We start from the raw sequence: 24,975 nt of genomic DNA on the forward strand, positions 1-24,975 counted from the left end.
TTCCACAGCTCGCATCTCTGCCAGTGCCATACACTCCATTCTATGCACAGGTGGAATCCGCTGTCCACCCAATGAACAGGTGCACAAACCTTATAGCACTATTATATCTGACACTTTCTCAGGCTTTGAGGGGGGCTATGTGGTTGGACCCACCCCCATGGCATACCCCAATGTTTCCCAACCTGTGGCTCTTGGAAAATTACAACTCCCATCCTGCCCTGACAGCCTTCTGCTTAGAATTTAACCAGCTTGGAAGCAACAACTTGAGGGACCACTGTCATATCCTAATAACGGCATTGAATATCATGACGTAGTATAGGCGTCAGGCATTTTCTGTAGCCACGAGGCTTGATGACTAATAGAGCCGCAGCGCTCCGGCTCTCCGGCAGGGGGCGCCCGCGCTCTCCGCTCTACACTGCTATGACGTGTTTCCGCGGTCCCTGTGTCTGTCGGGGGGCTCCTCCCATTGGCTGCTGCTGCTGATAGCAGGGACTGAAGGTAACACAGCATTACAGCCCCTGCATGCAGAAGGGAAGAGAGTGACAAGGACGGGGACTCTCCATCTGACTGCTGCACTGTGTGACGACAAGGGGAGCCATGCCTAAGAGGAAGCCCGGACCCATCCAGCTCACCCCCACCCCTGATGGGAGCACAGTCAACGGGACCCCATCGGCAGAGTAAGTGATGGAGCCGGGGTGGGGAGCCCCTGCTGCAGGGCACATCCATGCAGGCAGCCTCCATAGTGACTCATTGTCCTGTTGCATTTCCTGCCAGGGCTGAGACTTTTCCTCTGGTGGAGACACTTGCTGCACAGAGCACAGCCCCCTGTCACAGTGACAGCTCCATCTGCAGGCACTGCCACCTCTCCTGCCTGCTGGACTGCCAGCCTCCATCCTGCCATACGTGCCACAGACATTGCTTCATGCATTGCACACATATCTAGTGCTCTATAGTTCCTCATTTTTACCCATAATTCCATATATACATATGTATTTAAAGGGACACTCCATAGCAGGGGTAGGGAACCTTGATTATCCAGCTGTTGCAAAACTACAACTCCCATCATGCCTGGACAGCCAAGGCTTTAGCTGTCCAGGCATGATGGGAGTTGTAGTTTTGCAACAGCTGGAGAGACAAGGTTTCCTACCTTGCTATGAACCAACTGCTTGCTTATAGAATTGCCTACTTCCAAAAACTGCACCACACCATGCACTTCAATGGCTGCAATACTGCATACAAACCGAGGTGAAGGGTGGTGCTATTTCTGAAAGGCAGTGGCTGTCATTTTTTTTTTTTATAACTTTGGATAACCCCTTTAAGGATGTTACAAAAAACTGATGGTGGTAACTGAGACTTGTCAATTGCCCCCTAAGATGACATGGTAATCCTTAGTACATATCCTGCCTCATTGGCACTTCCCAGCCAATTAGCAGTGCGGGGAATGGTCACATGACTCACTATTACAAGGGCACATTAGTTTTCTTAGACAATAGAGACCACCATTGCAGGGGGTCTGCATTGTTTCATGTGCCCTTATAATATGCCATTCCTGCATAGGAGCCTTGTGGGATCTGTTTCATGTATTTTTTTTTTAACATAGACTGAATTTACCGGAGATGGGCAGTAAAAATAAAATGCAGCTCTGGAGGTTGTAAAGTTTACTTGGTGGCAGTGGTGCCTGGTATAACGGGTGCTGCCCTCTGCCTGGGTGTGTCTGCCTGGGAAGGTGTGGAGTGAGCAAGCCCTGGGACATGAGAGGAATGTGCCGGGTGCAGATCTCTCCTCCTCCTCCTCCTCCTGCAGTCACTCTCAGCTACAGGTCTGTAAGTGTCCAGACACGCTCGGCTGGGACCCTCCATTGCAGCTGTAGCACTGATATACATACACAGGACAGGGTGACATCCCTCTGGTACTCAAGCAGATAGCAGCCGGTGGATTCTGCTTGTCATGCTAGCACAGATCTAGGCTGGAGTGAATCTGTGAGGGGGCTGAGGGTTGGTATTCTGCCCGGTGACTGCAAGAATCCTTACAATGTGTCATTCCTGATTAGTAGTGATCGGGTCAGGTTACACATGTCCACCTTCAGGGCTGGGCAGGTACTAACACAAGGTAAACACCTAGGGGCTCGTGTGCAGTACGTGCGGAGGATCAACCGACTCCACAAAGCATTTCTTGGGTTGTCCTGACACATCCTAAAAAAATACTGAGTCAATATGCATCATGTGCATAAAACATTTTACATTATTATTATGTATACATGTTATACATAATAGCAGTCCCTCCGTCAATAGAATGAAGAGGCTGCAATGCAGCACTGATCAGTGGACAACCTTCATGTAAGTAAACCCAACTGATTGGGGGTACACAGCAGCCACCATTGTATTATGGTCCTTTTCAGTTGGTGGTCAGTGAGTTTCTTGACTTGCTAACCCACACAAGTGTTCAAAGGTGTCCATAACCATTAAGTGGCCACTGTTTACCATGTGGTAGCCTATGTGTTACCTAATGTTTTTTAATCAATTTACCAAAAAATGACTTCTTATCCTAGGGGGAGTCTTAAAGGGAACCTTTCACCCCCCCGTGCTGGGGCAGAGCCCGGCCGACCCCCGGTGGAGATCCTTATACCTAACCTGTGCACGAAGTCCTGCTCCTGGACCCGCTCCCATCGCCGTCGGAAGCCCAGCGCGCGCTCATCAGAGATGGGTCCGACGCTGATAGAGAATGAATGAAGCCGTCATTCTCTAGAAGCGTCGGACTCCTCTCTGATGAACGCGCGATGGGCTTCTGACTGCGATATCTTGGGAACGGGTCCAGGAGCAGGACTTCGTGCACTGGGTAAGTATAAGGGTCTCCACCGGGGGTCGGCCGGGCTCTGCCCCAGCACTGGGGGTGACAGGTCCTCTTTAAGAGTTTCACCTCAGCAATCTGTTGTTCACTTTGTATTGTTAGGGGAATTCTGTCTTTAGTAACATACAAACCAGGACAGAACACAGGTGGGGCTTTGCATTTGTTCTGTGCAAGAGAAAAGTACCTGCAAGCTGTATGCTGAAGATGTTCCTGAAAGGTAAATCAAGGCTTCTGTGTCATCTCTCACCACCCATAAAGCTCAGGCCAGGTGTCCCTTGTGTTAATATCATTGTTCCTACTAATGAGTAGCAAAAGAAAGGAAGTTCCCTGAAATGAAGGCCTGACTTATAAGAGACCATTGTGATTTCCACCATTTTGACCTCTTTAGGCCTCGTATATGAAAATTAGTTCAAAGGAAAATGGCCTCGCAGCCCATGGCAACTAATCAGCTTTTTTCCCCTACAACTGCATTGGATCAATGGAATATGGACTGTGGCTTGGCTGCTGTGGATAGCTAGTACTATTTTGATGTATGATGCCATGTTGATATATAGTGTGCCGTATACAGATGGCCGTGTTGCTCCCCAAGGAATTATTATTGATCCGTTAGGAGTGACAGCAGATTTTTGTAGATTAATGATTGGGATATATGAAGTCAAATGTGGCTTATTAACCACACCAAGAGGCTAAAATTTATTTTTTTTTACTAATATTTTCCTTTATAAATAGAAAGGTATCAGGAATGTAGTCATAGTCCTAATTTTTACAATCATTCTGTGTAAATAGGAGGCCATAAGGTTAGCAATCAATTGGCACATGTTGTTTTTTTTTGTTATATATTTTTTCAGTTATGAGCCGTCTTGGGAAAAGAGCAGACTTCCAGACCCATAGTAACTTATATAGCATGTACTAGAACAGGGATAGAGGATGTGGTTACTCCATTTAAAGTGACTGTACCACCAGGCCCAGGCTGAAGCACTGGAGGCGGGCCGACCCACCCTTAGTGGGAAGAAACCCCAGCCCCTCCGTGACGTGACCTATTAGAATTAATGGAACCCTATCATAAAAGGGCTGGGGTTTCCCCCCACTAAGGGTGGGTCGGGCCGTCTCCAGTGCTTCAGCCTGGGCCTGGTGGTACAGTCACTTTGAAGGTGTGTTCACACCTACCGGGTCCGCAGCAGAAAATACGCTGCGGAAACGGTAAGTGTGAACGTACCCTAAAGGGGTATTGCCACATGGCTGATTCAGCTCAGCATTGCTGTGTCTCGCTCTTATTCCCTGGTTTGTGAGAGGAGGGGAGCTCAGAGATACGCTGAACCAGCTCTGTGTTTCCCACTGAGATTAGGGACACCTCCAGGCACAATCCACAAGCCCTACGGCTGTCTGTGATCTGAGTGGGTGAGACAAAAGCTGGCACAGTCCTGGCCACTTAGGACATCAGCAGCCTGACAGACTGGCCTTAAGGCCCTATTCTACGTAAGGATTTTTACGGTCTATAATCGTCCCGTGGTATATAAGGCAACGATCAGCCGACATCGTTCATGTCGGCTGATTGTTGCAGTCATTTGTTTTTCAACATGTTGAAAAACCAACAACTGATACTGCAACGATCTGCTGCCATCGCTCCATGGAATAGGAGCGTCGTCAGCAGACGCTGCTGTATGCTATGGGCTGCCCGGACGATCTAGCGATCACCTGGGCAGCCCCCGGACTCACCCGCTCGCTGCTGCCGTGTGGAATAGCGGCGGCAGTGAGCAGGGAACGAGGAGCAAACGAGCGCTGAGAGCGTTTGTTTGCTCCTCAAGTCGGAATAGGGGCTTTACAGAGGTTGGTGTACATTTGTCCTTTATTATCGCCAAGTCTAAAATGTTTGACCTTGCTTGGTTGTTTTTGTAACTTCTTGTAATTTCTTATCACCAAAAATTATTTCAAAGGGAATCTGTCACATTGAAAATACAAGTCTCATTTTAGCCATCGTGTTATAGAGCTGAGCAGATGGATATATACAGTTTTGTTGGAAAAGTTCCAGGATAACATGTTATTTAGTCATGTAAACTTCTGCTCATTTTGGGCTACGCAGTCAAATGGGAGCTCCTACCCACTGATTGGCAGCTGTCTGGGTATAAGTGAGAGCTGTCAGTCACTGAGTAGGACCACCCACTTGACTACTTACTCTAGATGATCAGCTAGTTAGAAGTTAAGCTGGAATTTTTCCACCAAACTACATATTGATCCGTTTAGCTCCTCCCGCTCTATAACATGATGTCTGCAGATTGGATTGCACTTTCAGCGTGACAGGTTCCCTTTAAAATATATTTTTTTTTTTTAGGGTACAAACCCACACACCGTATACACAGCAGATACGCAACAAATACGCAGCAAATACGCAGCAGATTTGTTGGTACAGATTTGATGCTGTGTTCAGTTATTTAGATATAATCTGCTGCGTTTTTGCTGCGTATTTGCTGCGTATTTGCTGCGTATTTGCTGCGTATCGCAGCAGTAAATACGCTGCTTATACGGCGTGTGGGTTTATACCCTTAGGGTTTATTATAATATTTTTTCCTAGGACAGTGAAACATTACACCACTTTCTCTTTTGTGAATTCCCTGTGAATCAGTAAGGAAAAATCTCTGCACAATGCTAGGGTATGACTCCATAGCAGCCTCAGGGTCCCTGCATATAGATCCATATTACAGTAAACATGAGCCATTAGACAGCTTATTTACCATCACTCAATATTTTATGTAGCGTTTTACTGGAATGCTGTAAATTGTTGTCTCCTACTGTTTCCTATAAGAGAAGGACGTGATCCTGTCATGTACATACATGTGATTTTTACTTGGGGCCTTTTTTAATCTCTTTCTTGCACGCTGAGCACCTGCGTCTTCATCTTGCCCTCCTCTTTATAGGTCCCTCTGGATGCTGAGCAGCCTAGAGGGCAGGTCTACAAGATTCATCTGTTTTCTATTTAGGAGACATGTAATTACTATTATGAAGAGATCGCTGTATGGCGTGTATTCCTCTGAGCACCAGTCCTACTGTTTGTACAAGAGATTTTGCCAGAAAACCCATTGCAAACTTGCTTGTTTAACCCTTTCCACCTAAATGCATTTTGGACCCGCAATGCAAAATTACCAATTTACTTATAAATAACAGACACACTGATATGAGCATAATTTCTTCTTTGTGACTATGAAGTAGTTTTTATGCAACATTAAACCAGGGATGGGGAACCTTTGGCCCTCCAGCTGTTGCTAAACTACAATTGCCATCATGTCTGGACAGCGGAAGCTTTGTCTGTATTAAATGAATCCATAGATCACCTTATGGAGGCCAAAATGTGTAATTTTGTTCTGGATGTATGTAGTTGAGTTTGCAGGATCAGAATAATGTGGACCTATGTGCTGTTTCAGTGAGCTTGATCCTATAAATAAATGTGTACTGCACAGTATACGCCTTTTTACCTTAGAATGCTATGTATGATGGATACAACTAATACTTTGGATGTGTATGTTGGGGACTTCTCCCATAGGGTACATCCATGTCCGGGGGAACATAAATAAACGATACTAACTTGCCTCTCTGGTATCTCCAACATAGCTGATGTCACAACCTGGCTGATAGACTGGCTGCCCAGCCAGTCAGTGGCTGGGGCGGGACGCCACTCCAGCAACTGATTGGCTGAGCGGGCTTTCCATCAGCCGTCACGTGCCTTCCTGTGGGGGGCCCAGAGCCGGTCATGCTGTGGATTGCGGGCATGGGGAGAGGTAAATATGGATTGGTTGTGATGTTTGCCCATGCCTCTGATGCCTGTCAAATTTTAGCCAAAGCCAGACTTTTCCTTTAACACCCTGTGAAACTGTCCATATCGGGAATCCACTATATTCATGAGATGTGGGTTCCTGCCTGTAGCCTGCCACTGATTGACAGGTTTCTCCCTAAGCACAGTCATTCCTCTATTGCATTGCTTATAACATTGCTGTGTCCCATAGTAAGCTCAGTGGCAGAAATGGTAAATTGCCTCTTGTGAATGCTGGGCCATCTTTGATGCTCAACCCTCAGTCGTACAATCTTTGGTGTAGCCATTATTCTAGAGAGCTGAAAAACCACTTTGCTCTAGTATAAGGCTACATTCACACGGACATGGAATACCTGTAACGGACTCTCCTGCCCGGGCAGCATCTGTGATAAGAATGCAGCCTAAGGCTTATTATTGACCACCTTAAAGGGACCCGTTCAGCCCAATTGGTTCCCTGAAGCAATGTTTAACGCTCCTGCAGCTGCCTTGGCACGTACCATCCGCGGCTGCAGGAGGAGTTTTATACCGGGCAAGTAGTCATCTGGGCGGCTCCCCGCCCTTGTCTAGTCATAGCGCTCTGCCAGTAACGGACCAGAGCGCGCTGACAGGCAGAGCGCAGTGACTAGACACTGTTGAGGAGCCGCCCGGATGACTACTTCTCCGCCCGTGTCACGAGCCGGGGGAATAAAAGTCATTTTTTCCCGGTATAAAGGAATTCCCTCCCCTGTATGACGCAGCTCCATTAGAATGAATGGAGCCGCGTCATACAGGGGAGAGACGGCTCCGTTCGATCTGTGGGTTCAGATTAAAGAGGATGTACCTGGTGGTACATCCTCTTTAAGGGTACAAACACACACACCGTATACGCAGCAGACCTACAGCAGATTTGATGGTGCAGATTTGATGCTGTGTTCAGTTATTTAGATCTAATCTGCTGCGTATCGCAGCTGTAAATACGCTGCATTCTTCTCAATTCCAGTCCTTGTTTTGAGGATTTCCTTAGTATTTCACAGGTGATATAATTATTGTCAGTGCATCAGGTATTAGCACAGGTGTTCTTTGTATGGGAAATCCTCAAAACATGACCTGTTGGTGAGGACTGGAATTGAGAAGCACTGGTATAAAGGGGTTGTCCAGCAAAAATCTTTTTCTTTCAAATCAACTGAAAAGAAACCATTTCCTGCAGGACATACAGCAGCTAATAAGTTTGGAAAGGCTTAAGATTTTTTTAATAGAAGTAAATTACAAATCTATATAACTTTCTGACACCAGTTGATTTGAAAGAAAAAGATTTTCGCTGGATAACCCCTTTAAAGGGTAACTATCATGCTCGCAAGCACCTGGATCAAACCAATCACTTTAAGGGTGCCTTCACACGTACCGTATCGCTGCGTTTTTATCGCTGCGTTTTTATCGCTGCGTTTTTGGTGCTTTTTTTTTTTTTTTTTTTTTTTTTTTTTACATGCAAGTTGTGATTTTCATGTTTTGATTTTCATTTGAAAATCATGTGAAAATCAAAACGCGCATGTAAAAAACGCAGCGATATGGTACGTGTGAAGGCACCCTAAAACCTGGTCAGGAGTACTCCTCCTTGGAGAGTGGTGCAAGAAATGTACAGATTTTTAGAAAGTCTATATGGCACTTTCTAGAAGTCCGGATCAGTCAAGGTCAGTTTTTCGAGGAGTCCCCCATTGTGGTGTTTTTTTTTTAAATTATTATTGGTTAGCTCTTTTTTTTTTTTTTTTGTGCTCTGCAACGTTTGAGTTCCATGTGAACATAGCCAAAAATGCAGCAAGAAAACTACGCAGCAAACGCCTCATGCCAAGGCAGCTTTACATTGCACCATATATTTTGCAGCAGAGGAAAGGTAGATTATCCATCACAGCAATTGAATGCATATTTCGATCCATAAAGTAGAAAGTGGGGGAGGTGCGTTATATAAGGGCGGCTGTAGTGTAAGGATGTACTTGTTATTTATGTCGCTTAGCAACAGAAGCATTGGAAACAAGCCGAATCCTTATAAATACTACTCTTGAAACATCTCTCCACCTACAGAACCTATTAACGCTCCTGTACCAAAAATCTCTTGAATTGTCTTTTATAAGGAGAAATCCAGCAATGGTTTAATAAAGAGCGAACAATTGCCTTATGTCACACGATGTCGAGGATAAAAGCTGGAATTATAATAGAAAGCTTCATTCATTTGGCTCTTTATTTCTTCAATGTGAATGCACAGCAAGAGTTAATAAGCCTAGGTGTGTGTAGCGTTTGACAGGATGAAGCTACCCACGCTGTACCCACATAAACCAGTGTAATGGGAAACGTGAGGGAATGGAAATGCATGATAAATTTTACAGAGTGGTAAGACTGGGGGGTGGCTGAAGGGGTTAACCAGTGCGGACGCTATGCAAACAACTCGGCACAGGCCAGGGAAATACCATACAAGTTCATATCACCCGGTAATCCCCTGAACATTCCTGTGACGGATTGTCGGTGCCACATGGGGACAGGACGCATGCACACTAGGGGCGGCGAATTAATAGCTAGGGTATATATAGGGGGACAAGCTTTACATAGGGAAGAGAGAGAGAGGTGGTTGCTGGTTCGCTTTTCCTTCTATCTAAGGAATACTGGCAACAATTACCAGCATACAGCGGGAAGATGACTGGGTGCTCATCCAGGGATGGACGCAAGTCAGTTACTGAAAGGTGCGACAGTCGTTTTTCGAGTGCTCAGCTGTCACACCTTTCAGTTATTGACTGGCATCCATGCCGACTGCTACAAACTCTGCAAGTTTTCAATGGTCTTGCGAGAATAAAGCTTTACATAGGGGAACACAGGTCATTCTGGGGAACATAAAAACCCTATTGGTTTTTATCATAAACCCTAAGGAAAACTTGTTGCGGATTCCGCAGCTCGCACCCGGTTGTGGACCCTGGCGACAGCGCGCATCTCCGCTGCTACCATAGGCTTCATTCTATGGTTTTACAGATTCCACCGTTGGCCAGAAGAATGAGCGGGTTCATTCATAGAATAAAGTCTATGGTAGCAGCGGAGATGCGCACGGCCTCCAGAGTCCGTTAGCGGGTGTGAGCTGCGGAATCAGCAACTGGTTTTCCACAGGGATTCCGTAGTGTGCACCCTAAGGGCCCTATTACACGGGCCGATTATCGTGCTTAAGGGTATGTTCACACGTACCGGACCCGCTGCGGATTCCTGCCCAGTAAACTCTATGGGCAGACAAACTCGCTGGGAGTTTGTCAGCAGCCCGCCCGTTAACCCCCCGCTGCTAGAGCGTATACTTCACCTGGTCCCCGCTTCGTCTTGCTTCGGGGCTCCCGGTGTCTTCACATCCCGCTCAGCCAATCAGTGCGCTGTGGTGGCGCAGCGGGACGTGTGGAGAACCCCCGAAGCAAGCCGGAGCGGGGACCAGGTGAAGTATAGGCTCTGGCGGCGGGTAGGTTAACGGGGCGGGTTGCTGACAAATTCGCAGCGGGATGTACATCCCGCTGCAAGTTTGTCTGCCCATAGAGTTTACTGGGCAGAAATCAGCTGCGGATTCGGTATGTGTGAACATACCCTAAATTTGTTATATTGGTCAAATTTAAACGATAACATTTCCTTTAGACATTGTGTAGGGGAAGATTTATCAGGCATTCTATGTTGCCCATAGCAACCAATCAAAGCTCAGCTTTCATGTCTTATCTTGCACTGGTAAAATGAAAGCTGAGCTGTGATTGGTTGCTATGGGCAACAGAGAGAATCTTACCATAAGGGCGCTCTTATGCATGGCAGCACTGACCTGCAGCTGCCCCATTTGTCCCTTCATCGCAGGTGACAGCTGGCCCCGTGGCTTTAAGCAGTGGCAAGTACAGGTGCCTCCTGCGATTAGCAGTGATTCATTGCGGCCATTAACTAATTACAGATCACAGCTAATTGCAGGCAGCACCAGGACCTGCCACTGCCTGTAAGCCTGTGTTTACATGGAGAGATTTATCTGACAGATCTTTGAAGCCAAAGCCAGAAACAGACTATGAAAAAAGGAACAGATCATAAAGAAAAGACTAAAATTTCTTCTCTCTTCCGATCCATTCCTGGCTTTGGCTTCAATAATCTGTCAGATATATCTCACTGTGTAAACGCACCATAACGAAGGGACACAATTTGGTACCACCACCTGTAAGAGCACCCTTGATAAGACACCTTGATATATCTCCAGCTATATGTGACGACAAAATATATGGATGGCACTGAGGAAATACAAGTTATACTAAAGAGCAGATCAACATTCTTGTGGATGCAGGTGCGATTACGCACCATTTTTCACAGATTACAGATTAATAGCGGACCTGAAAAATCACTGAAAGTGTGAATAAGGCCTTACATGAAATAAAAATGAAAACGTTTGTTTAAAGGGGACCTGTCACCCCGGCTGCCGGGATGAAGCCCGCCTAACCCGCCGGTGGAGCCCCTTATACTTATCCCGGTCCCTGCCCCATCCCGCCGCCGAGAAATCCCCGTCGGAAGCTGTACGCGCACTCACCAGAGATGAGTCTGACACCCATAGAGAATGACTGGAGCAGTCATTCTCTATGGGCGTCGGACTCATCTCTGGTGAGCGCGTGCATGGCTTCTGACGGGGATGGCGAATGGGACTTTGAGGAAGGGGTAAGTATAAGGGCTCCACCTCGGCAGCCTGGGTGACAGGCTTTCTTTTAACGTACACATAAACATGGCTGACCACAACGGATGCAAAAACGCAGTGTGAAGCCAGCCTAATGTAAAGATATAGCTGTGCTCTGTGCCAGCCACGCATGGTAAGGGCAGCAGGTTTAGTGGGCAGGGGGAGCGCACATGTAAGTCAGCTAATGGCCGGATCAAATCCAATTCTTGTTCTGCATAAAGTGCTAAGTCTGTTCCAGGATCACACACACTTGGTGTGGTCAGGAGATGACACAAGCCTGACAAGTCATTTTCTGCCTGCAGTTACATATCTGATAATGATTCAGCCATTCATTACGGTGTTATTTTTGGTCCTGCAGGCTGTTGAGGAATGGTTTTATGCTGCAGCATTGTTATTTATTAGCATTGGATAGTGATGTCTGTTCTGTATGACTCATGTGTTTATATAGTACAGTAAACTCAGTTACTGTCGATGAATAATCTCATGTACATTAGTGAACCAAAAACTGCTTAATTCTCTGCTGTGGACTATCCCTACTTGTTAGAAAGGGGGAGCAGTGTCTGTAGGGAAACTTGGTAGTAAATGTTTAGTTTTCCTGCAGTACCTTCAAAGAGGAATAGATGTATTACATAGTACACTTTACATCTTTAATACAAGACAGGACAGGTCACCACATTGTTCCAAGCACACCACACTGATACATGCGTTGCCCCTAACATTCACTTTTCTGGATCGCCATGTATAGGGAAAAATTCTAGATTTTTGTATTTGTGGTCTTGTTTTCTAAGGGTACAAACACACACAGCAGATACGCAGCAGATTTGATACTGTGTTCAGTTATTTAGATCTAATCTGCTGCGTATCGCAGCAGTAAATACGCAGCGTATATGCCGTGTGTGTTTGTACCCTAAGGGTGCGTTCACACCTACAGGATCTGCAGCAGATCTGCAGCAGATTTGATGCTGTGTTCAGTTATTTAAATGAAATCTGCTGCAGAAAATCAGCTGCAGATCCTGTAGGTGTGAACGCACCATAAGGGTATAAACCCACACACCGTATATGCAGCGTATTTACTGCTGCGATACGCAGCAAACTCGCAGCAAAATCGCAGCAGATTAGATCTAAATAACTGAACACAGCATCAAATCTGTACCAACAAATCTGCTGCGTATTTGTTGCATATCTGCTGCATATACGGTGTGTGGGTTTATACCCTTAGGGTACAAACACACACACAGTATACGCAGCAGATACGCAGAAAATACGCAGCAGATCTGCAGGTGCAGATTTGATGCTGTGTTCAGTTACTTAGATCTAATCTGCTGCCTATTTGTTGCGTGTTTGCTGCGTATCGCAGCAGTAAATACGCTGCATATACGGTGTGTGTGTTTAAACCCTTAATCACAGTAAAAGACAAACAGTTTTAAAAAGAAAAATCAAAAAATTAAAAACACACGAACAGTTAATGTTTTTTTTTTGTTTTTTTTTTGTTTTTTTAGCACTTTAAGTAAACATCTACAGTGCAGGGAGAAAACGTAAGTGGACTTCTCACTTAATGACTTCTCCAAGAGCTAACAAGTGGTTTTTACACTGGTAGTATGCCCATTGGATATTGTGAAACATGCTTCAAAAGGCAACTCTAAATTAAATGAGAAATATCCCAAGGTTAACGGCAAAGAAAGATCCCCCCCGCATACTTTGTTGGATACAAAACAATTACAGAAAGAATCATTGAAAAAGATAGTTTGTGTTTTGGAAGGACAAAAGCCAGATGCTGTGACAAGATCAAAAGAAGGCCGTGGACACAAGGCATCAAAAAATATATTTATGAACTGAAACAGGAAGCAATGGGCTAAAATTCCCCCTCACCATATATAGATTTTATTTGGAACTACGGGAAACATCTGATAGAGGCGTCAGCTGCTAAAAAAAGGGTGTGCATTATATTGAACTTCAGAGTTAACTTATTTACTCACCCTGCATTGTAAACATTTACTTAAAATACTCAATAAAAAATATAAACAGTACAAATGTTTGTGTGCTATAAGTTTTATTACATTTTCGTTGTCAATAATTGGTGGTTGTCACAATCGTAGCATATTTTACTAATAATCTAAGCAGACATCCAGGTGACTGAAAAGAGTTCACTTTTTCTACTTGCACTGGGGATGTTTACTCAAAGTGCTCATTGAAAGACATGAACAGTAAAGTGGTCTAGGTCTAAGGCCTTATTTTTACCTTCCGTAATCCAGAGAGGTTACAGAGTGTAAAGCTGCGCAGTTATTGATACATGATGTCAAGAGGGTTTTAAGTCCACTGCACAGCTTCACCGTAACCTCTGTGGATTATGGAGCATGAGAATAAGGCATTACATTTTTCTAGCAACTGTATGTTATGGTTTTTACTATATACCCTTCAGATGTAAATTGCGATATAGTTAGTAGACAATATAGGTGATAGGAATTGGAAAAGCCTCGACGTAGTGGGTTGGCGCGTCTTAATTCTTGAGGTATCCCTTTGATATATGATACATTGTGGCTATAAAACGACAGTACTGACATAAACAGCAATGAGATGACTATGTGATATCCATGTCAAAGAATATTTTAAATGTCAGCACTCTGCAAGCATCAGGGAACACGTATTTGTTGTTGCCAAACCAATATATTACTGTTGGCTTAGCTCAACATATAGTAATGTTTGTCTTACTAGGAAATGAGTTTATGCAGCACTCTGGGGTGGCATGTCTTCTGATTCTTCACCCATAAGTATAGGAGTTTGTAGTCCTTCTTGTATAGGAAGATGTTTGTCAATATGAGGCTTATACTGGGGAAGCCGATCATACAAATGGTATTATGAAAACTGTATTACCTGTGGTAAGCTGCACAACTTGGTGTTGGCACAACCATTACAGTACGACTCCAGCCTGACCTGAAAAACCTAAAAATATCCCTTTCCCTTCCCCCAAATATTTTTATTTTTGGCCCTCCAGATCCTTTTTACTGTATCCCAGGGAGCATAATGTACCTGTGACACCCTTGTTCCTTCCATGTCAGTTCTGCAGGGACAGCTAAAGCACCCGTAAATCTCCCGTATGATGACCCTGCAGAAGAGTACCCCAGATTTCAGCTCCCCGAACTCCTGTGAGTATGTGTTCTGGAGGAAGTGTAAGATCATGTAGTGACTTTTACAGAATACAGTGGTACCTCTGTTCTCAAACTGCTTGGAACTCAAACTGTATTTTCAAAGAAAGTTTGCTTTGGTTCTCAAACACTTTTCGGGCACCCAGTCTTGAAGTACTCTGTATCTGAACGTGAGTGTGGATGGTGGATTGTACCTGTGAGTTTAGCACTGGTGAGGCTTTACATACAGTGAAGTACTGTATAAGACTGCTGGAGTGCATATACAGTACAGTAGTACAGTCAGTGCACCACCATCTCCCATCCTGTACTGTATAAGACTGCTGGAGTGCATATACAGTACAGTAGTAGTACAGTCAGTGCACCACCATCTCCCACTGTATAAGACTGCTGGAGTGCATATACAGTATAGTAGTAGTACAGTCAGTGCACCATCTTCCATCCTGTACTGTATAAGACTGCTGGAGTGCATATACAGTACAGTAGTAGTACAGTCAGTGCACCACCATCTCCCATCCTGTACTGTATAAGACTGCTGAAGTGCTTATACAGTAGTAGTACAGTCAGTGCACCATCATCTTCCATCCTGTACTGTATAAGACTGCTGAAGTGCACATACAGTACAGTAGTAGTACAGTCAGTGCACCATCATCTGGGGGGGGGGGGCTCTATACAGTAAAGTATAAGTGAGGAGTTAATGACTACTGTACTATTATTGCTGGTTTTGTTGAATGTTTCTTGTATACAGTATATAGTGTTCTGTAATGTACTGTACAGTATATAGTGCTGTTCTCTGATGTACTGTACAGTATAGAACTGTTTTGTAATGTACTGTACAGTGTAGTGCTGTTCTGTAATGTACTGTACAGTGTAGTGCTGTCCTGTCCTGTACAGTATATAGTGCTGTTCTCTGTACTGTACAGTATAGAACTGTTCTGTAATGTCCTGTACAGTGTAGTGCTGTTCTGTAATGTACTGCACAGTATATAGTGCTGCTCTGTAATGTCCTGTACAATATATAGTGCTGTTCTTTAATGTCATGTACAGTGTAGTGCTGTTCTGTAATGTCCTGTACAGTATATAGTGCTGTTCTGTAATGTCCTGTACAGTATAGTGATGTTCTGTAATGTACTGTAGTGGGCACTTTTCAATGTAATAAATGAGTACTGTAGGGAATTATTGGTGGGTGCTGGATCTAATTAAACACATTTACATTATTTCCTATGGGAAGACACTGCTCTGTTCTCAGACTGCCTTCCTGAACCAATTAAGTTCGAGAACCAAGGTACCACTGTATAGTCATTAGTTATCTATGTAAAATGCATTTCATACCAGGCATTGGCAAATCTTGATTTCTTTTTTTATTTTTATTTTTTAAGGCATCATAAGGATTGGAAAACCCTTTGTGTCCTGTGTGTTCTGTATTAAAGTAGGAGTCTGTCAAAATTCATAATTACAAGAGTGGGGGGTGAGACATGATTAAGAACCTATGCTTACCAATCCCCATTCCCTCACAGCACTACAACACCAGGCACCCAGACCCCGCTTTCTCTGCTTTTCTTTCACACCATTCACGATGGGAAATGGTGGTATAAAGCCAGCCAGTCACTGCAGCAGTGTCTCACCCCAGTCACTGACTAGCTGAGTGGGACATCCATCAGCCGAGTCGCGACGTAGCAGGGAGGAGAGATGGAGAATCCTGGCGGGGGTCAAGGAGTGGGAAGTGTAGCTGCAAAGGGGACAGGAAGCGGTAAGTATAGGTTCTTTATTATGTCCCCCCCCCCCCAACCTGCCCATACTTGGACATTTATTTCCCCGGCCTTCTACTTTAAGCAAAACTATGCACATAATACTACTGTGTGGTTTCACTGTGATTCTGACAATCCCTGGTCATGTTCAAAGGCTTTCATTAAGAGTCAAACACTGACTGAAAATGAAAGCTACCTCCAGCTTGCTTCACAGTGCACGGAACCGGGTGGCCGGATGAGCGCTGAGATGAAGCAATCTGAGCCAGTCTCGGCGCTCACCCGGCTGCCCGGTGAAGCAAGCTGCTTGGGAGAAGGTGCAACTACTTGGAAAGAGGTGCATAAGCACTCAGCCCGCTGGGATGGGGCGGCGGTGGGTGAGCGCTCTGCACGGGGCCAGGCGGCGGGCTGTGATGGAGGGGAGCAAACTCAGAGGAAGAGGTGCATGAGCGCTCACCCCGAAGGGTGGCGGGTGAGCTCTCATGCAATGGACCGGGCACAGTGCTCAGGTGAGGGGCGGCAAGTTGGGGGTAGGAGCAGGAGCTCTCACCCCACCGGAACGGGGCGGCGGGTGAGTGCTCCTGCAGGGGACCGGCCAGGGGAGAGATGGGCTCAGAGGGGGCAGCTAGTTGGGGTGAGCCACTGCAGCAAGTATAATAGGACCGCGCAGGGGGGTGGGACAGAGGGAGGGGGACATTACAAGCCCAGGGAGGGAGGCATGGAGAATAGACGTCTATTCCCTTTCTATACTTTTACATGCGCCCCCTGCTGCTGCATACATTTGAGACATGATGTCACATTTTTTTTGAGGAAGTGAGCCTGCCTGATCTACTAAAGTGAGGGAAATAGCAGAATATGTGCATTTCCCGTAATTAGTGTATATTAGGGATTTGTATAACTTTCTTTATGTAATAACATATTTAAAAAACATTTTGCCTGGAGTACCCCTTTAACTCCCATGTCATATTTTAAGGCTTCTAATTGGAATCAGACACTTGAAGGGTAAATTACCTTTCAAAGGTGGCATCAGAGAGTTGCTTTGAATACCCTACTTTTATGTAGATTACTGGCATGGAGAATGAGTCTGACAATTGGTAAAACCCTGAAAATGCAGATGTATTGGAGTTTTGGATGGCTGCTGCATAGGTATTACTCTGTCCATGCTTCTGAAGAGATCATACTGTATGTAGGATTAGGAATGTATGTTTTAGGTTTTGTCATGAGGCTCATAACAACATATACAGGTTGTGTAAAAGTGGCCGCTCATATTAGGCAAACATTGGCCAAACTCGCCAGTTAGCTAACCGTCTACTGTCTGTAGGGGATGACTGAATGTCCCTTGGTGGAAAGAAGGATCAGGCTGTTGGATTTCAACATGTCTCATCCTTGTTTTTAAGAGTAGCCTGTAAAACGCTTATACCCCCCTCCCTACTGACTACACATGCATGCTAGTCCAAGGATGCATATAAACAGTCAGACGGGATTTAAGGTTTTTGGCATCTTTAATACACATAGGGGCTGATTTATCAAACATTGTGTAAAGTGAACCTGGCTCAGTTGCCCCTAGCAACCAATCAGATTCCACCTTTCATTTTCCAAAGAGTCTGTGAGGAATGTAAGGTGGAATCTGATTGGTTGCTAGGGGCAACTGAGCCAGTTTCACTTTACACCATGTTTGATAAATCTCCCCTATAATATATGTCAGACATTTTTAAATTTGTGACCAGTGCTTAGATTTGTACAGGTTTTTGTAGTAGTATACACTCCACCACTAGCAACAAACGGCCTTATTGATGAAAAATGACTGCTTGTAGCAACTATCTGCCCATGACCTCTTATTAACATACCAGGCTTGTTTTTGTTATCTCCATAACCCTCTCATTTAGTGGGATATAAGCTTTATTATTAATATGCAAATGAGGCTCAAGTGCCCAGTGGGCGTTTCCCAGCACAGCAAGAGCCCAGGTAAATTTGCTCACATGCTATTTATCTAGTAGCTGTCAGTCAAACAGTCTAGGTTAGCACTATCTAGTTATACCCCTGTTTTCCTGCTGACAGGTCTGCTTAAGAGCAGTTATCCAAGCTTAAAAAAACCATGGCCTCTTTCTTCCAGAAAGAGCACAACTTTTGTCTCAATTTGGGTGTGGTTTTCCAGTCAAGCTCCATTCACTTCAATAAAAGTGAGTTTTTTTAAAAACCGCACCCAAACTGGAGACAAGTCGTGCTGTTTCTGAAAGAAAACAGCCATGTTTTTCTAAGCTTAGATAACTGCCTTTTAAGCTTCTTGTTATAAATCAAAGATGCACTGCAGAAAACAAGTCCAGGTTTTCTCTTTGTGGTGATAAATGATGGATGAAAATGTCTGAACATAAGTCTTTCTATAACAGGCTACTTGGGCTGAAAATAAATATTTTATAGGTAACCCTGCTCTTGAAATTGACAGATAATGTTGGACATGTTTATAAGTGGAAGCGGATGCTGACAACCTCAATCACATAGACATTGCTGTGCGACAGTAATAAATTATGGATTTAGCTCATGACGTTGATGTGTCGGGCCTCCTCTGTACGTTTTTTTTTTTTTTTTACCTCTGTTCTTGCAGTCTCATTGTAGGTAGTACTTTTTGACTTGCAAAAAACTATTTTATTCAGTAGTGAGAAATAGTTGGTCTAAGGTAATTTTCCACATGTTAAGATCATGCTTTTTTAAATCTGCCTACACAGTATATTTTTACATTTGGACCTAATTTTTCGGAAGCAGGTTAACCCTATCGCTGGAACCTACTCGAGAGAGAGAGAGAGAGAGAGAGAGAGACACTAAATGACCAACACTTCCCAGCAGTATCTTTTAGTAATCAGGCCACAAAAGCTGTGGTGGTGCTTAGCTGTTTTTGAAAGACAGTCCATCGACATTCCAAGGGCACTCACCACAAAAATATTTTTCCTATATTCAAATTTCATCACATCACATTAAGATCTTGCGTATGAAGAATGGCACATGAAGCATACCAGAATAAGCACCGAAACACTATGTGGAGACATAGCTTCCAGGTGCTCCTGAATTTGCACTATCACTTACTACAAGAGGTCTGCAAGCAGTTGCTCTAGGTCAGGGGTGTCAAACTACAGCCCTCCAGCTGTTGCAAAACTACAATTCCCATCATGCCTGGACACCCAGGGCCAAAGCTTTGGCTGCCCAGGCATGGTGGAAAATGCAGCAGCTGGAGGGCCGTAGTTTGACACCTGTGGTCTAGGTGGATCTAACCACTGTAACTATTTATACCTTGAGCTGTTCATTTGGATACCTGCCGTCTATATTATAGTTTTTTTTTTTTTTTTTTTTATTTAGTTAGAAGAACATGTACACAGTTAGAGGAACCATTCACAGCAAATCTATTACCCAGTATAGTACTAAATCAGTATTTTAGTACTGTAGCTCCTATGATCTTTAACAGTAGAGTTTCAGCTGTTAGAAAAATCCATCAAATATTGATGCCAAGTAACCACTGTGGTTATCACGTCCTCAAGCAGTTTTCATCGCTTTGTAATGATCTGTGACACTCAGTGGGTATGTGTGTTTTACTTCTCAATTATTAAATTTTTTTTCCCCCTTTAGGACTAACCTCGAGGCCCTCCAGAAGAAGTTAGAGGAGCTAGAACTGGATGAACAGCAGAGGAAGCGTCTGGAAGCTTTCCTCACACAAAAGCAGAAAGTCGGAGAACTGAAGGATGATGACTTTGAAAAAGTTTCGGAGCTCGGTGCTGGAAATGGTGGTGTGGTCTTTAAAGTTTCACACAAACCATCCAGTCTTATCATGGCTAGAAAGGTGAGCCATTGCTATTTTCTCAGAGCGTACTTACTGCTCATCTCTCATCTGATCTGACCATCTGGCATGGAGAGTCACTCCTGCATGCTGGGCAGTATAGATGATGGGATGCTCCTGCATGCTTGGCAACCATACCACATCTAATAACAACAAGCATGCAGGTGTGTCTTTTTTTTTTTTTTTTTTTTTTTTTTAGATTTTGTGCCCAGCATAAGGATCTTTTCTCCATACCAGATGGAGAAGAAAAGTGTAGGTATACTTAAAAGTTCAGCAAAGTTAATATATGTTAACTTTTAAGTCTAGATAGTGCCTATTCTGTTAATTTAACCTGTAAATGTGTGAGGCACAAAGCTGTGGGCACTCCCATAGGGTTCCACATGTTGCCTTTGTACCTTGCTGTATTAGGATGAGAGCACACTGAGGAATCCACAAGGAGAAGTTCCGGCGGATTCCATTGCTCGTCTTCGCTTGTGGTGGCGCACATTTCCGCCCGTCACAAAGACTCAATTCTATGATCATGTCTATTCTTACGGCGGAATCCACCTGTGCATAGAATTGAGTCTATGGCACAGACGGAAATGCAAGCAGGGACGAGCGCCGGAATCCGCCGGAATGTCTCTGTGGATTCCTCAGTGTAAACCCTAACAGTGATTAGTCTCCACTAAATCAGAGCTTCTAGTAGGGAATACCAGAGTGATACAGTAGCCATTGCAGCACGCCTGGTATGAATCGCACAGATACAGAATAGAGACACTTTATGAGGGGCATTGGTTTAATTAAGACCAAATAAAGTTGTATGGTGGCGCTGTACAACTTTTAGGTTATGTAGAATAATAAGGGATTGTGTGCATGAACCTGAAAGTTGTTTGCAGACTGAAGGCAACAATCAGGGCTACTCAGTACAGTGCTACTATGCAAGCAGTGTTTCTTTGTCCTTTATCAACATTCACTACCAAAGGTGCAGCCCTGTGGCCCGTTTTACAAAAATCTATCACCTTCATTGTGATAAAGCTCATGTTTGGTCACCAGTCTACATTCATAGCATGCTGCTTTTTAATTCTTAGTGGGTTGTGCTTGCTTGATGATACCAATATATGATTGATTTTCTGAAATTTTCCCTATAGTTGATTCACCTGGAGATCAAGCCAGCAATCAGAAACCAGATTATAAGGGAGCTACAAGTTCTGCACGAATGTAACTCCCCATACATTGTGGGCTTCTATGGGGCATTCTACAGCGACGGAGAAATCAGCATCTGCATGGAGCATATGGTAAGAATGGCTTTATGGATGGGATGGGGTAAGAACAGAGAACCTACGATATGAAGCGCACACTGACCGATAATGTCTAGGGTACATAGCTTGGTGAGTAAAGGCTCTTGGGACATGGGACAACACTGCCCTGTTAACCAGTGGCGATCTTAGTGACTGGTAGTTATTTGCAGATCCTTCACAAGCCTCAGTAAATCATGCAGACCCTAAATTCATCACTGTCGGACGCACATCAACTGTTTACTTAAGGTGATGTTCGGCCAATACTGATTATTTAAATGGCTACAAAAAAGATCCAATCAGAATCCATTCATTGTCTGATCACTGTTCCTTTTACATGAAACCGGTATCAATAATGAATGTTCCTAAGAATTCTTGTTTCCTGATAATCGCCCTTTGTATTAAGTCCTTTACTGTCATTTGTAATAAATTTTAACCTGTTATCAGACATCTCAGAAGTTATTGATCATGGCGTGTGTCACTGCTGAGACCCACTGTGATCTTGAGAGCTGGAAAGAGAGACAGTGCTCCACTCCCTGGGCCAGTCTAAGATCTGACTCTAAAGTGAAAGAGTCTGATTTGATTGATAGTGGTGTAGAGACGCACACTGCTGCACTCTCTCCCCAGCTGGATCTCGGAAGGTCTCAGCTGTGAGCAGATTGCAACAGGTCTCAGCAGTCTGATGCTTTATCTGATGACTTGTCAAGACTAATTACAAATGACAGTACCATTTTAGAGCTTGGTTATCTTGTGTTGTCGAAGTTAAAGTATGTGGTGTTTTCCCAGTTGTCTACAAAGGAAAAGAAAACCTTTCCTGATTGATGACATTCAGATTGTTTGGCCATGTCGATAGTATGCCAAAATGTCATTTTAAGAAAGATGTCTAAAACCCCCATAAAATAATTCTAAATTCTAAGCTGCATAGAGGGGCCTGCTGACTCTGAGGGATGATTGACTCTTTTGTTCTTGGCAGGATAAGCTGGTACCAGAGCTGTCTGGCTGTGCCCTACCTCTCCTCATAGGGAACACATGAACATTTAGCCGTGCTTAGCGTTCATGTGTATGGGAGGACAGGCAGGGCTGGATTAACAGCTGCTGCTGCCCTTGGCACTAGACCTGAAGACGCCCCATTTACACGCACCTATTGGCGATACCAGACCTGACCAATACCACCATACCCCCCGCCCCCCCCTGGAAAAGACACCAGATTTACTGGCAAGTCTGAACGGGAGGAGGGAAACCAAAGAAATAAAAACAAAAAAAATTGTTTTTTCTGTCCCCCTGCTCCCTGGTGCTGCCCCCCTGCAAGGTGCTGCCCTAGGCACCGGACCACGGGTGCCTAGTGGTAAATACGGCCCTGAGGACAGGGGAGATTGTTCGGTCGATAGTTACTGAAGTGCATAAGTTCCTTTATGAAAAGGACATCTGTGTTTAATCACTGGGGAGGGGTCCAAATGTGGTGAAAGGGCATAGTGATAGTAGTAGATTGTCAATGTTTAATATAAGGTTTATTGAGAAGTGAAACCTGCTAGTCATGATATCATGTAACAAACACGAAAACATAGCATTAGCGTCCTGGAGGAGGTTTGAGTTTATGTGACAAGGTGGGAGGAGATGTGCCAGTTCTTTAACGTATGAAGAGTTTGAGGGTAAATTCACACGGACTGATCCACACCGGATTTTACGCTGCGAATTTGCAGCAGATCCTTTGCCAATGTTTTTCAATGATGATACATACTCGCAGTGGGATTTACATCCCACTGGGAATATGTACGTGACAGCGCCATTAACCCCCCGCCAGCCGATGCATACTTTACCCCTTCCCCTATCCGGCTTGCTAAGGGGGCTCCCGGCTTGACGTCCAGCTCAGCCAATCAATGTGCTGCCCTGCCGCAGCCACTGATTGGCTGAACGGGACGTGAAGATGCCGGGAGCCCCCCTAGCAAGCTGGAGCAGGGACCAGGTACAGTGCGCTCCAGCCGGCGGGGGGGTTATTGGCGCTGTCACATGCATACTCCCAGAGGGAGTTAAATCCCACTGCGAGTATGTATCCTCATTGAAAGTCATTAGCTTAGGATCCTCAGTGGGTTTTGCTGCGAATTCGCTGTGTAAAATCTGCTGCGGATCCGTCCATGTGAATTTACCCTGAGGAAAAATTAGTCAAACTTGGGGTATTGAAGTAATGTTGACTTTGTGGATTAGGAAAGGCTCTGGAAAATCCGTTTAATCATCACATCTGGTGTACCACTGCTGTAAATAAGGCTTGCTACAATATATTTAGGTTGGGTTTGGTGCTAGTTATAGACAACGGGATTTAGTTGCCACTTCTTTAAGTTTTTTTGCTTTTTTCCCCTCCCTTTTAGGATGGTGGGTCTCTGGATCAAGTGCTGAAAAAAGCTGGAAAAATCCCAGAGAAAATATTGGGAAAAGTCAGCATTGCTGTAAGTATGAGCAGTCTGTATCCATATACGTTAAACAGGACTTGCCAGCTGTCCTGTCCTGTCTCTTTCTGGAGCATCATTTAGTACTCTGCCATGTGCTTTTTCTTTCTTATTCTTTCTAGAAATAAATGAATAAATTGATAAGCTAGTGCTGCCAGTTGGGAATTGAGTCAGGAACGCTCGTTCAGCTGATAATCTGCCCGTGTAAAAGTGCCAGCGATCAGCCGACGAGCAGGAAAACACCTGCTTCTCTGCTCATTGCATCTTTTGTGCGGTGGTAAAATTCATCATTATCTGCTGCAAATCTTTGTGTGTAAACAGGAGACGTGCCACCAGTAACAATGAATAATAATGGCTGCAAAAACGATACAGAGATCGTTCGTGTGGCCTAAACGTGCGATTTATAATGCCTTGTAAACCCACTGCAAGCGAGCACTGATCAATCAGCACTCGTGTGCATCCTTTATATCTGGCCGTGTGAAAGGAATCTTTAGTAGCAGCACAATGCAGAGTTCCTGAGAAGAGATGCTTCCCTTATTAGTTAATGATAAAAACAAGAATTGGCTAAAACGGACATCAGGAGAGCTCATAGATCACTTTTAGGCATTGAGTGGGTAATTTATGTAACCAACTTTGAAAGACTGATTGCTCGTAGATTAAGGGCCCTATTACACAAAAAAAAAATAATCTGCCTTTCTCACCCGATAATCATTTAGTGTAATAGGCTGTGTTACAAGCGAGCGATTAGCTGACATGCAGAATGACGACTGATCGTTATAATTAAACACGACCAGATTGTTCACACCAATGTTGTTTTAGTGCACATATGTTAGCAGATCGAATGGTGTTTTCTAGATCAGTTCTGTAGTTCATCACGCATAGGTATTAGTTTATAAAAAAAGAGAATCTAAACATATGGCTGCTTATGTAATGCAGTCTACTAAAATACCATGTGATAAAATACCGCTGAACTGAACGGAGCCTAACCGTGTTAGTATTGGTATTGCTATGAAGCTTAATGGGAATAGCTAGACTAAATCTTGTTTCATATCCTGCCAGCTAAACTGTGATATGGATAATCATTGAAGTTGTTGTATTTGCATAGTTCCTATTAGTACAGGGCAGTACTAGAGCAATCTTTTATACACAGCTTTTTCCCTGAAATAACAGAAAACAGGAATATGGGAGACCCTGCTAGAAAGACCACAGGGACTGGGGG

The 24,975-nt window shown here is 44.3% G+C and overlaps 1 protein-coding gene across 2 annotated transcripts in view; it reads left to right on the top strand.

The window, feature by feature from the left end:
- The first annotated feature begins 376 nt into the window (after window positions 1–376).
- Window positions 377–24,975, top strand: part of MAP2K1 (mitogen-activated protein kinase kinase 1) — a 39,499-nt gene continuing 14,900 nt past the window's right edge. The window contains exons 1-5 of one of the 2 annotated variants that reach the window (XM_069985901.1): window positions 377–677; window positions 14,390–14,476; window positions 19,834–20,044; window positions 21,169–21,315; window positions 23,679–23,756. In XM_069985901.1, coding sequence (XP_069842002.1) covers window positions 598–677; window positions 14,390–14,476; window positions 19,834–20,044; window positions 21,169–21,315; window positions 23,679–23,756 — 603 coding nt within the window. In that variant the 5' untranslated portion in view covers window positions 377–597. The remainder of the gene's footprint in view (window positions 678–14,389; window positions 14,477–19,833; window positions 20,045–21,168; window positions 21,316–23,678; window positions 23,757–24,975) is intronic. The other variant, XM_069985911.1, reaches the window with a different exon arrangement.

Source organism: Dendropsophus ebraccatus, chromosome 1 (genome assembly GCF_027789765.1).
Source record: "Dendropsophus ebraccatus isolate aDenEbr1 chromosome 1, aDenEbr1.pat, whole genome shotgun sequence".
Lineage (NCBI taxonomy): Eukaryota > Metazoa > Chordata > Amphibia > Anura > Hylidae > Dendropsophus > Dendropsophus ebraccatus.